Genomic DNA, 12,146 nt, shown 5'->3' on the forward strand with positions numbered 1-12,146 from the left:
CCAACTGAGCTACCCAGGTGCCCCGTGAGAACTGTCTCCTTAGTCCCTGTTCCTTAATAACTGAATCATACTGGAGAAAAATCATACTATAAAGCTGATTATCTTCACTTTAAATTCAAAATGACAGACATTAGACTAACATTCATACTGCTTGGAAGACTTACTAAATTTGTTTAGGCATTCTTCTTCCCATTCAGTAAGACAATTCTCACGCTTTGTTCTTTCCTCTCATACCTTCATGTTCCTCTTCAACCCTCATTCAGCCAGTGACCAACCTATTCTTCACATCAAATTTATGAATCCACCTACATTTATACCCATATTTTCATATTTTGGGCTATAACAGAAAAGTGTCTCTTTTCAAAACCCCATCCTATCAGTGTGATCTGGTTACCATCTTTGGCCACCTTCTCAGGGATTCTGCTCCTCCTCTATTTTATGCTTTACCTCTGTATTAAGTATCTCTTCCAAAACTTTTTTTTATTTGTAGTCTCATTCATGGGAGGATTTGGAAACAGACACAGTGAATTAATTCCTAAAATCATGCTTTACTGAAATAATAGATATAGGGGATGCCTGGGTGGCTCAGTTGGTTAAGTTTCCAACTTTTGATTTCAGCTCAGATCATGATGTCAGGGTCATGAGATCAAGCTCCGTGCTGGACGTGAAGCCTGCTTGAGACACTCTCTCTCCCTCTATCCCCCCACACCACCAAAAGAAAAAAGAGAAGAGGCACCTGGGCGGCTCAGATGGTTAAGCGCCTGCCTTTGACTCAGGTCATGATATCCAGGTCCTGGGATTGGGTACCAAGAGTCCCATATCAAGCTCCCAGCTCAGTGGGGAGTCTGCTCCTCCCTTTCCCTCTACTTCTCCCCCTGCTTATGCTTTCTCTGCCTCTCTCAGTCTCAAATGAATAAATAAAATCTTTTTTAAAAGAGAGAGAGGATGCTAATTCATTAATAACAGAAAAGATTACATTTCACCAGCCTAAGAGCTAGAACTAGAAGTGTAGAAAGGATGTTAGATTACTGCTTAAATCTAAACATAATCTGCTCTCATTTATTCAGATTTTCTTAACTTAATAAAGTGAAACTCTATTACATTAGATCTCTAATAATAAGTTACATAAAGTTGAGAGCCACAGTTAGATCACAGAAATGAACAGGCTATGTTTCTTTAAAGTACTAGACTAATGAGAAGACTACTAACTGAGAAGACATTTTATCATAAATTCCAGTTTTTGTTTTTTGTTGTTGTTTTTTTTTTTATTTGACAGACAGAGATCACAAGTAGGCAGAGAGGCAGGCAGAGAGGAAGGGAAGCAGGCTCCCTGCCGAGCAGAGAGCCCGACGCGGGACTCTATCCCAGGACCCTGAGATCATGACCTGAGCCGAAGGCAGCGGCCCAACCCACTGAGCCACCCAGACGCCCCTAAATTCCAGTTTTAAATGCATATACCCTTTGACAGAAAATGTGGCTTACACAATTGTTCACAGATAGTCGAGGATAAATGTACAAAGAATTTACACAATAGCATTATAAAATGGTGAAAGTTCAAAACAACGTACATCACTGTAAAATAGGAAGAAAAGTTAAATTATGGTACTAAGCAGTTATTAAAAATAGCTAACTTGGGGCATCTGGGTGGCTCAGTGAGTTGAGCCTCTGCCTTCGGCTCAGTTCATGATCCTGGGGTCCTGGGATCGAGCCCCGCATCAGGCTCTCTATTTGGTGGGGAGCTTGCTTCCCCCGCTCTCTCTGCCTGTCTGTCTGCCTACTCGTGATCTCTGTTTGCCAAACAAATAAATACAAAATCTTAAAAAAAAAAAAAAAAAAAGCTAACTTGGTTGTGGTGTCGCAGACCAGTAATATGAGATGACTGCAGTGGCACTAGAGGGCAAGATGGAGGAGACAGAATGGGCTGGAATGCAGAGTATGCAGTCCACCACCTTGAAGTTGGCTCAATAACACACTGGGACCTTGTCCACTTTTCTGTCAGTCTTCATACCTATACCCAGTCACCTACGGTCTCCCTTCACCCATAGAGATCTTTGTAGCTGGAAAAGAGCCTGCTTCCTCCTCTCTCTGCCTGCCTCTCTGCCTACTTGTCATCTCTGTCTGTCAAATAAATAAATCTTAAAAAAAAAAAAAAAAAAGAAAAGAAAATTTGATGTTTCTTGGCCCTTAGTATAAAATGTCCTAAAGGATTTTCCTCAGAATTTAAAAGTGAGTTATGACTCCAAAGTAGATTGCTAGGGTGGAAACTACCCTTTAGCATCATTCACATAAAATTTGTAGAACTTAAAATTGTCTGACATGGGATGGGTAGATTTCCCTAAGTAGCTCATAAGATAATTTTGATGGCATTCCTCCCTTTTCTTTTTCTTTTTTTTTTTTAAACTATATTTTCCTTTTCCTCCTTTTGTTTACTTTTAACATCTGTAGGTACTATGGGAATAAACACCCTTTTTTTTCTTCTCTCTCAGCCATACTTTAAACTAAGAATGTCCCTGGGGCATGGCCAAACCCTGTTAGGAACCTGCAGAAGCAAAATCTGCTTAATAGAGTGAAGTGTAAGTGTGGCTTGAATGTGACAAAATTAATTGGGTATTGGATCATTGTCTCTAACTTATTAAAGCTAAGGTAGTAAATGAACTTTCAAAGATCTATACTCTTGAAAGAATTGTTCAATCTTGTGTTGGTATTCAGTCATAGAATTTTATCACTTAGTTTGGACTGTATTTCCAAGCAGTCCAACTCTGGTAAGAGTCTGGCATTGCATGCTGTGGAACACCAGGAGTTTCATATCTACTACTAGCTGTATTTCTATCAGAAGGGAATGCCTCCTGGGGTGCCTGGGTGGCTCAGGGTTAAGCCTCTGCCTTCGGCTCAGATCATGATCTCAGGGTCCTGGGATCAAGCCCCACATCGGGCTCTCTGCTCAGTGGGGAGCCTGCTTCTCCCCCTCTCTCTGCCTGCTTCTCTACCTACTTGTGATCTTTCTCTCTCTATCTCTGTCAAATATAAAAAAAAATCTTAATGAAGAAAGGAACGCCTCCTATCTACCCCTGATTGACTCTTTAAATTTTTTTTTCCCTTTGATTTATTGGGGGTGGGTGGGGAAGTTGATCAGTTATATTAGAAGTACAGAGTTCATTTGTACACTGTTCTTTTTGTTCTGTCCAGCTTCCCATTGACCGAGGTGGAGGAGAAGGAAAGGCCATGTACATTGACACTGAGGGTACCTTCAGGCCAGAACGGCTGCTAGCAGTGGCTGAGAGGTAGGTTACTGAATTAGATAAGAGAAATCTTTTTAATTTTATTTGAGAGAGAGAGAGCATGAGCTGGGGGAGGGAGAAGCACACTCTCCACTGAGCAGGGAGCAAGATGCAGGGCTTGATCCCAGGACCCTGGGATCATGACCTGATCAAAGGCAGACACTTAACCAACTGAGCCACCCAGGCACTCCAGGTGAGAGAAATCTGGCGCCACCTGTCACTGTAGTGATTGCCAGGGTTAGTATGTCTGAAGAGTTTTTCTTTTCTTACTGGTCTATATCCCAGTTATATCCCAAAGTTATATGTGTAGATCAGAAGAATGACCTTCCTTAGAAAAAAGGACTCTTCTTAAATCTATGAGTTATTGTCAGACTGGATAAAAATCTACACCCAGCTATGTGCTGTTTTCTAGAGAAACACTATAGATTCAGAGACATAAATAGGTTGAATGAAAAAGGATGGGAAAAGATATTGCATCCAAATAATAACCATAAGAGAATTGGCTGTACAGACAGCATAGGCTTTAAGACAAAAAAATAAATACTAGAGACAAAGAGGACCATTTTATAATTGAAAAGTCAGTTCATTGGGAAAATAGAACAATTATAAACATACCCATACCTTAATAACAGGCCCCAAATATGTGAAACAAAAACAAAAACTGACATAATTGGAAGGCAAAATAAGCAATTTAACCATAACGGTTGGGGACCATTATCTCAGTTCAAAAAGCATATAGGTACTGTATGTAATGGTGGAAGTCTGAATGCATTCTCCTTAAGATTGGAAACAAGGATGTCCACTCTCACCATTTACATTCCATTGAAGGTGGAAAATACTGAATGTACTGGAGGTCCTAGTCAATGCAGTCAGCTAGGAAAATGAAATAAAAGGCATCCAGATTGGAATGGAATATGTAGAACTATCTTTATTCACTGATGAAATGATCCTTTATGTAGAAAATCCTAAGGAATCCACATACACACAAAACTACTAGAACTACATTATTTCAGCAAGGTTGTATTGTCACTATGCAGAAATCCATTGTTTCCATATAGAAGCAATGAACAATTTAAAAATTAAGAAAACAATTTCGTCATTCGCAGTAGCACTGAATTCCCTCTCCAAATGATAAAAAATCAAAATAGGAATAAATTTAACCGAAGACTACAAAACATTGCTGAAAGAAATTGAAGATCTACATAATTAGAGAAACACTCCATACTCATGGATTGGAAGACACAGTATTATTAGTCATAATTTTACCTCAAACTGATATAGATATTCAGCACAATCCCTACTGTAATTTCAGGAAGCAGTTAGGCAGAAACCAACAAGCTGATTATAAAATTTCTTTGGAAATGTCTAGGACTCAGAATAGCCAAAACATGCTGGGGTAGCAGGGAGAACAAAATTGGAGGTCTTGGTCTTCTTCATCTTAAAACTCACTTAAAGCAACAATAATTAAGACACTGTGGTGCTGGAATGGGACAGACATGTGGATTAGTGGAACAGAATTGAGAATTGAGACATGAGCTCTTTCATTTATAGTCACTTGATTTTTTACAAAGATGTCAAGGCAATTTAATGGTTCCTCAGTCTTTGTCTTTCAATAAATGGTGCTAATGTAGCTGGATAGCAGCATGTAAAAAGATAAATTTAGACCCTTATGCTATACATAAAGTTAACAAAAATGGATAATAGTGTGGTGAATCCTCAAAAAATTAAACCTAGAATTATAGTATAGTTCAACAATTCCACTTTTAAGTATACAAAGAATTGATATGGGGACTCAGATACTTGTACACCAGTTTCCTGGCAGCACTAGTTACAATAGTCAAAAGGTGGAAGCACCCGGCTTATTCATCATTAGATGAATGGATAAACAAAATGTCATAAAAATATAAAATGGAGGGGCGCCTGGGTGGCTCAGTGGGTTAAATAAAGCCTCTGCCTTCAGCTCAGGTCATGATCTCAGGGTCCTGGGATTGAGCCCCGCATCGGGCTCTCTGCTCAGCAGGGAGCCTGCTTCTTCCTCTCTCTCTGCCTGCCTCTCTGCCTACTTGGGATCTCTGTCTGTAAAATAGATAAATAAAATCTTTTAAAAAATAAAATTAAAAAAAATATATATATAATGGAATGTTACTCAGTCTTTAAAAGGAAGGAAATTCTCTCATATGCTACAACACGGATGAATCTTAAAAACAAGCTAAGCGAAATAAGCCAGTTACAAAAGGACAAAAATTGTAATGATTCTTCTTATTCAAGGTACTTAAGTGGTCAGTTCATAAAGATGGAGAGTAGAACAGTGATCCTCAGGGGCAGGGAATGAGGAGAGTTGGGAGTTATTATTTGGGGGATACAGAGTTTCTGTTTCGGATGATAAAAAGTTGTGGACATGGATGGTGGCGATGGTTGCACAGCATGAGAATGTACTTACTGCTTCCGGACTATACATTTTTAAAAAGGCTAAAATGGTCAATTGTATGTCATGTATATTTATTATTATTTTAAAGATCATGGTCGTAAATGTAAAAATAAAACTATAAAACTTACAGGGAAAAAAAAGGGCAGGAGGAAATATTTGTTGAGCTTGAGGTAGGCAGTTTTCTTAGATACAACACCAAAAAGCATCCATGAAAGAAAACACTGATAATACTTTTCATTTCATCAAAATTTAGAAGTTCTGTGCTTCAAAGGACATTATTAAGAAAGTGAAAAGACAACCCAAAGGATGTGAGAAAATATTTGCAAATCGTATTTCTGAAGGGTTTAGTATCCAGAGTTACAAAGTCCTCTTAATCCAGCAATAGACAACCCAATTAAAAAATGAACAAAGGAGGGACGCCTGGGTGGCTCAGTTGGTTAAGCAGCTGCCTTCGGCTCAGGTCATGATCCCGGCGTCCTGGGATCGAGTCCCGCATCGGGCTCCTTGCTCAGCGGGGAGCCTGCTTCTCCCTCTGCCTCTGCCTGCCACTCTGTCTGCCTGTGCTCATGCTCTCTCTCTCTCTCTAACAAATAAATAAATAAAATCTTAAAAAAAAAAAAAAAAATGAACAAAGGATTTGTACAGCTGTTTCTCCAAAGAAGATAAATGGCCTAGTAGCACATGAAAAGATGTTCAACATCATTAGTCAAGGGGAAAAACAAAACCACAGTGAGATACCACCATTAGGATGGCTGTAACAAAATAGGCAGTAACAAGTATTAGGATATAGAGAAACTGGAACCCTAATACATTGCTAGTAAGAATGTAAAATGGTGAAGCCACTATGGAAAACAGTATGGTAGTTAACTATAAAATTACCACATAACAGAGCAGTTTCGCTCTGGTTATGTGCCCAAGAGATAAGAAAACCTGCCCACATAGACACTTGTTTGTAGATGTTATAATATTGTTATAATAGCCCCAAACTGGAAATAACCCAGTTGTACATCAACTGATGGATGAATAAACAAAATCTGATTTATGCATACAGTGGAGTACTATTAAACAGTGAAATGGAATGATGTACCCATGCATGTCATACCGTAGATGAACCTCAGAAGACATACTAAGTAGAACCTAGACACACAAGACCGTATATTTTATGATTTCATTTATAAGAAATTCCCAGAAGGAGAAAATCTGTAGAGCAATGTATCAGTGGTTGCCTGGAGCAGGAAGTAGGAATAACTACAGATAGACTTGAGAGATCTTTTGGGGATGATGGAAATGTTTTAAAATTGGATTGTGAGGGGTGCCTGGGTGGCCCAGTGGGTTAAAGCCTCTGCCTTCGGTTCAGATCATGATCTCAGGGTCCAGGGATCGAGCCCTACATCGGGCTCTCTGCTCAGCAGGGAGCCTGCTTCCTCCTCTCTCTCTGTCTGCTTCTCTGCCTACTTGTGCTTTCTGTCTGTCAAATAAATAAATAAAATCTTGGGAAAAAAATTGAATTGTGATGAAGATTGTACAACTCTGCAGATTTTATTACAAAAAGTCATTCAGGGATGCCTGGGTGGCTCAGACGGTTAAGCACCTATCTTCATTCAGCTCAGGTCATGATTCGAGCATCCTGGGACTGAATCCCACACTGGGCTCCTTGCTCAGCATGGAGGCTGCTTCTCCCTCTGCCAGCCACTATCCCTGCTGTCTACTCTCTCTCTCTCTCTCTCTGATAAATAAATAAAATCTTGGGGCGCCTGGGTGGCTCAGTGGTTAAAACCTCTGCCTTCGGCTCAGGTCATGATCTCAGGGTCCTGGGATCGAGTCCCGCATCGGGCTCTCGGCTCAGCAGGGAGCCTGCCTCCTCCTCCTGTCTCTCTCTGCCTGCCTCTCTGCCTACTTGTGATCTGTCAAATAAATTAAAAAAAAAAAATCTTAAAAAAAAAATAAAATCTTAAAAAAAAAACTTTGAAAAGTCATTCAGTTGTAGACTTAAAGCAGATCGATTTGATGGCATACAGAATACCTCAGTAAAGCTGGTAAAGAATATATAATTTTCTCTGTCCCCTAATCTTTCAAATAAACCCTCAAAATTGTTTAATGTATTTTCCCTTGTCTAGGGTAAAATGTGATAATTTGGTCCCTACCACACATTTTACCGAAACCTAGTGATTAAATATAATTTAATTGCATGTTGAGATGTCAGACCCAAGTTGGAACTTGCCTAAGTTGAGAATTTTCTTTTTTAGTTTTAGAATTATAACCAAATTATCTGCCCCAGTTTACTATTTGAGGAATCTGAGCTATTGGATGTATACCATTGAGGCAAAAATATCAATTGGAACAATAATTGCAGCTCTTTGCGTCTGCTTACAGAATCTGTGAGGAAAAAAGAATTCCTTTCTTGAACCTGATTTTAGGTTTCTAAAGATGAGTATACTGGGGCGCCTGGGTGGCTCAGTCAGTTAAGCCTCTGCCTTCAGTTCAGGTCGTGATCCCGTGATCCTCAGCAGAGAACCTGCTTCTCCCTTCCCTCTGCCACTCCCCTTGCATGTACTCTCTGGCTCTCTCTCTCAAATAAATACATAAAATCTTTAAAAAATAAATAAAGATGAGTATATTAAACTGTATCTTCCCTCCCAAAGTTATTTTTGTTCTTGTACAGAAATCACACTTTTTGGGGCACCTGAGTGGCTCAGTCGTTAAGCGTTTGCCTTCGGCTCAGGTCATGATCCCAGGGTCCTGGGATCGAGCCTCTCATCGGGTTCTCTGCTCAGCAGGAAGCTGCTTCTCCCTCTCCCACTCCTCTTCTTGTGTTCCCTCTCTCGCTGTGTCTCTCTCTGTCAAATAAATAAAATCTTTTTTTTTTTTTAAATCACACTTTTAATTTTTACGTACACTGTTTTAATAGTGGAGTTTTTTTTTTTATAAAGTCATTAAAGTTTTGCCCACTAACCTAAATGAGTGTTCAGATAGGATAAATGAGATAGTAGAATGTTGCCTCTGAAGGACAGGGCTTTGTTTTGCTCACTGACTGTATCCCTAAGCCCTAGAAAAGGGAAAACAGCATTAATGAATGAAGGAGTATTTATTAAGTGGGGCCATGTTTATGGCTTTTTGTCAACTACAGGAAAAATAGGGTTTTTTTTTTTAAAGATGTTATTTATTTACCTGACAGAGATCACAAGTAGGCAGAGAAAGAGAGAGAGAGGAGGAAGCAGGCTCCCCACCGAGCAGAGAGCCCGAGGCAGGGCTCCATCCGGTACACTGGGGTCATGACCCGAGCTGAAGGCAGAGGCCCCAACCCACTGAGCCACCCAGGTGCCCCCAGCAAAAATAGGTTTAAAGAGAAATGTCATTAATTTTAGCATTTCTACCTATCAAGAACATTTCTTATAATTGAATTTGTTTATTATATTGCATTTATAGTTTTGAGAAAGTTACCAAACTCCTTAAGATAATAGCTAATCTCCCCTCACAACAGAACAACCCTCATTAGTTTTAGCTTTTGAATAATATTGACCACCCCAATCTAATCCAGGTTATACTGTAGTTCATGGCTTCTCAGAACACAGTTCTCAATACAGCTGTATTTAGCATCACCTAGGAACTTGTTTGAAGTACAAATCCTCTGACTCCTTTCCAGATCTATTGAATCAGAAACTGTAGAGACTCAGAATACAGTCCAGCAATGTTTTATCAAGCTATCCAGTGATGCAGATGATAGCTAAAGTTAAAGAACTGTGGCCGTAATTGCTAGCTACAGTGTCACCACCTTTTCTTTTTATAAGTTTTATTTATTATAGGGAGACCAGGGTGGGAGGGGCAGAGGGAACGGGAGAGAAAGAATCTGAAGCAGACTCCCTGCTGAGCACGGAGCCTGACATGGGGCTCGTACCCACAACCCATGAGATCATGACCTGAGCTGAAATCAAGAGCCAGATGTTCAACCAGCTGAGCCACCCAGGTGCCCCAGTGTTACCATCTCTTTTGAAACTTCTTTTAAATACTATGAAAGAATGCCCGAACCCACCTTGAGGCGGTATAGCTCTTTTTCCACACTTAAATGTTAAGAATCACCTGAAGTTATTTGTTAACTACACAGATTAACACATGATTCATTATGTGTTAATGATTAATTCATATAAATTGTTGTTATAGAGGAATAAAACCTTTTTCTTCCCCGAAAATTATGATTTATTAAGTCTCAGGCCCAGGAATTTTTTTTACAGGTGTTCCATGTTATTCTTTAAGGAAGTTTTGGAAACACTATGAGAGATGATGTTTATTTCTAGCCAGCTTTTTCCACATCGTGGGAATTGAAAATTCCATGTGCTCCTTCAGGAATGTAACCAAAGAGATCCTTATAGTATTTGTTGTGAACACTGCTGACATAAAGGCCAGGATAAGTCTTTGTTTTCCTGGTAAACCGTCCATATTTTTTTTTTTTTTAAGGTTTATTTATTTGACAGCACAAACAGGCAGAGAGGCAGGCAGAGAGAGAGAGGAGGGAAGCAGGCTCCCTGCTGAGCAGAGTGCCTGATGCGGGGCTCCGATTCCAGGACCCTGGGATCATGACCTGAGCCGAAGGCAGAGGCTTTAACCCACTGAGCCACCCAGGTGCCCCAACCATCCATATTCTGATAGCTAAAGATAATCTCCTTTCCTGATAGATGATATCAGTGTTTCTGGAACAAATCTAGACTTGTGTGCTACAGTACTTAGGCCTCTTGAATCTTTTTCTTACAGCAATGATTTAAATATGGAAGTTTGGGGGCACCTGGGTGGTTCAGTGGGTTAAAGCCTCTGCCTTCAGCTCAGGTCATGATCTCAGGGTTCTGGGATCGAGCCCCACATCGGGCTTTCTGCTCAGCGGGAAGCCTGCTTCTCCCTCTCTCTCTCTGCCTGCCTCTCTGCCTACTTGTGATCTCCGTCTGTCAAATAAATAAATAAAATCTTTAAAAAATATATAGATAGATAGATAGATATGGAAGTTTTTTTCTCCTTATCCCCAATCTATGTTTGGTCAAGATTCCAAAGTAAACCTCTATCCTTATTCTCTTTATCTTTATGCCCAGACTTAATAATTCATGATCATCAATCCACTTAATGCCAAAGCTAAACTTCTACTTGTGTTGATGGTGGCCAAAACAGCAGGTGAAGTGGTTAAGAAAAGCACAAAGACTGTGGCTGATATGAAAAATACATTTTATGATGTTGGAAAATGTACTTGGTTAGAATGGGATCTCCTGATACTGAGGGTTAGCTTATTGCAGTGTTCTATCCAAGTGCTAGGATAGAATATTTCTTTGTGATTCTATGCTTTCTAGGAGGAAAAACCAGAGGAATGCTATTAGCTAAAGCTAAATTCCAGAATAGGTTTAATGCAGTGTATGCTTTTGTAAAGATCAGAGTCTCCACATATAATAGACTTGCTTCTGTCAAAGACTGATGGAATCATAAACATTGAGACTTAGGGTTCCCAAAGAATGCCTTGATTTTGCTTAAACAGATTCTTTTTTGAACTATAACGTTAGGGAGTTGGTGTACTTTTGGATTATAATGATTTTAGGTTAACATTAATATAAAAATTTGAATTATAAAGTGATATGATTGTCTTCTTGTTTGGATTGTGGATAAAAACTGTATTCAGTATCATTAACTCAGAATTTAGGTATTAAAAAAAGTCCTAGGTAAGAGAGGCCTAGTCTTTCCCTCAAGGAATTTGTACTTTAAAAAAAAAAAAAAAAAAAGATTTTATTTATTTACTTGACAGAGAGAAATCACAAGTAGGCAGAATAGGGGGAAACAGGCTCCCCGCTGAGCAGAGAGCCCGATGAGGGGCTCGATCCCAGGACTCTGAGATCATGACCTGAGCTGAAGGCAGAGGCTTAACCCACTGAGCCACCCAGGCGCCCCTTGAGTGGTTGTTTAGAAGCTTTTATTCCTAGGGGTGCCTGGGTGGCTCATGTGGTGAAGCATCTGACTCTTGATTTCAGCTCACGTCATAATCTCAGGGTCATGAGATTGAATCCCACATCTGGCTCTGTGCTGGCTACAGGGCCTGCTGTAGATTCTCTCCCTCTGCCCCCGACTCCTACTCTCTCCCTCTCTTAAAAAAAAAAAAAAGAAGAAAAAGGTTTTATTCCTCTATAACAACAATTTATATGAATTTAATTGATCTTTGATTTGTTATTTTTGTTTCAGTTCCAGTTCTGTCATGTTGCATTGGTTTTTCCAGGGGAGTACTTGGAACATGATTTGGAAATTTGTTTTGGCTCAGGAGTCCTGAGAGACTAAATTTGATTTATCCTGAAGTCCTGTTGATCTACCCCAAAGGAGTTACTGTGGTCATCTCTCTCTAGTTTGCCTGGACTTCTAATAGAAAGGGAATTAATATTCTTTAACCTTAACATTTCTTACCCAATCAGGCAATCTCTTTA

The 12,146-nt window shown here is 39.7% G+C and overlaps 1 protein-coding gene across 1 annotated transcript in view; it reads left to right on the plus strand.

Moving 5' to 3' along the window:
* Positions 1-12,146, plus strand: part of RAD51 (RAD51 recombinase) — a 35,633-nt gene that overhangs the window by 21,323 nt on the left and 2,164 nt on the right. Inside the window, exon 6 of the mRNA XM_047738623.1 lies at positions 3,187-3,281. Within this exon, the coding sequence (XP_047594579.1) occupies positions 3,187-3,281 (95 nt within the window). The remainder of the gene's footprint in view (positions 1-3,186; positions 3,282-12,146) is intronic.

The sequence above is a fragment of the Lutra lutra genome, chromosome 7, assembly GCF_902655055.1.
Source record: "Lutra lutra chromosome 7, mLutLut1.2, whole genome shotgun sequence".
NCBI classification, from domain to species: domain Eukaryota; kingdom Metazoa; phylum Chordata; class Mammalia; order Carnivora; family Mustelidae; genus Lutra; species Lutra lutra.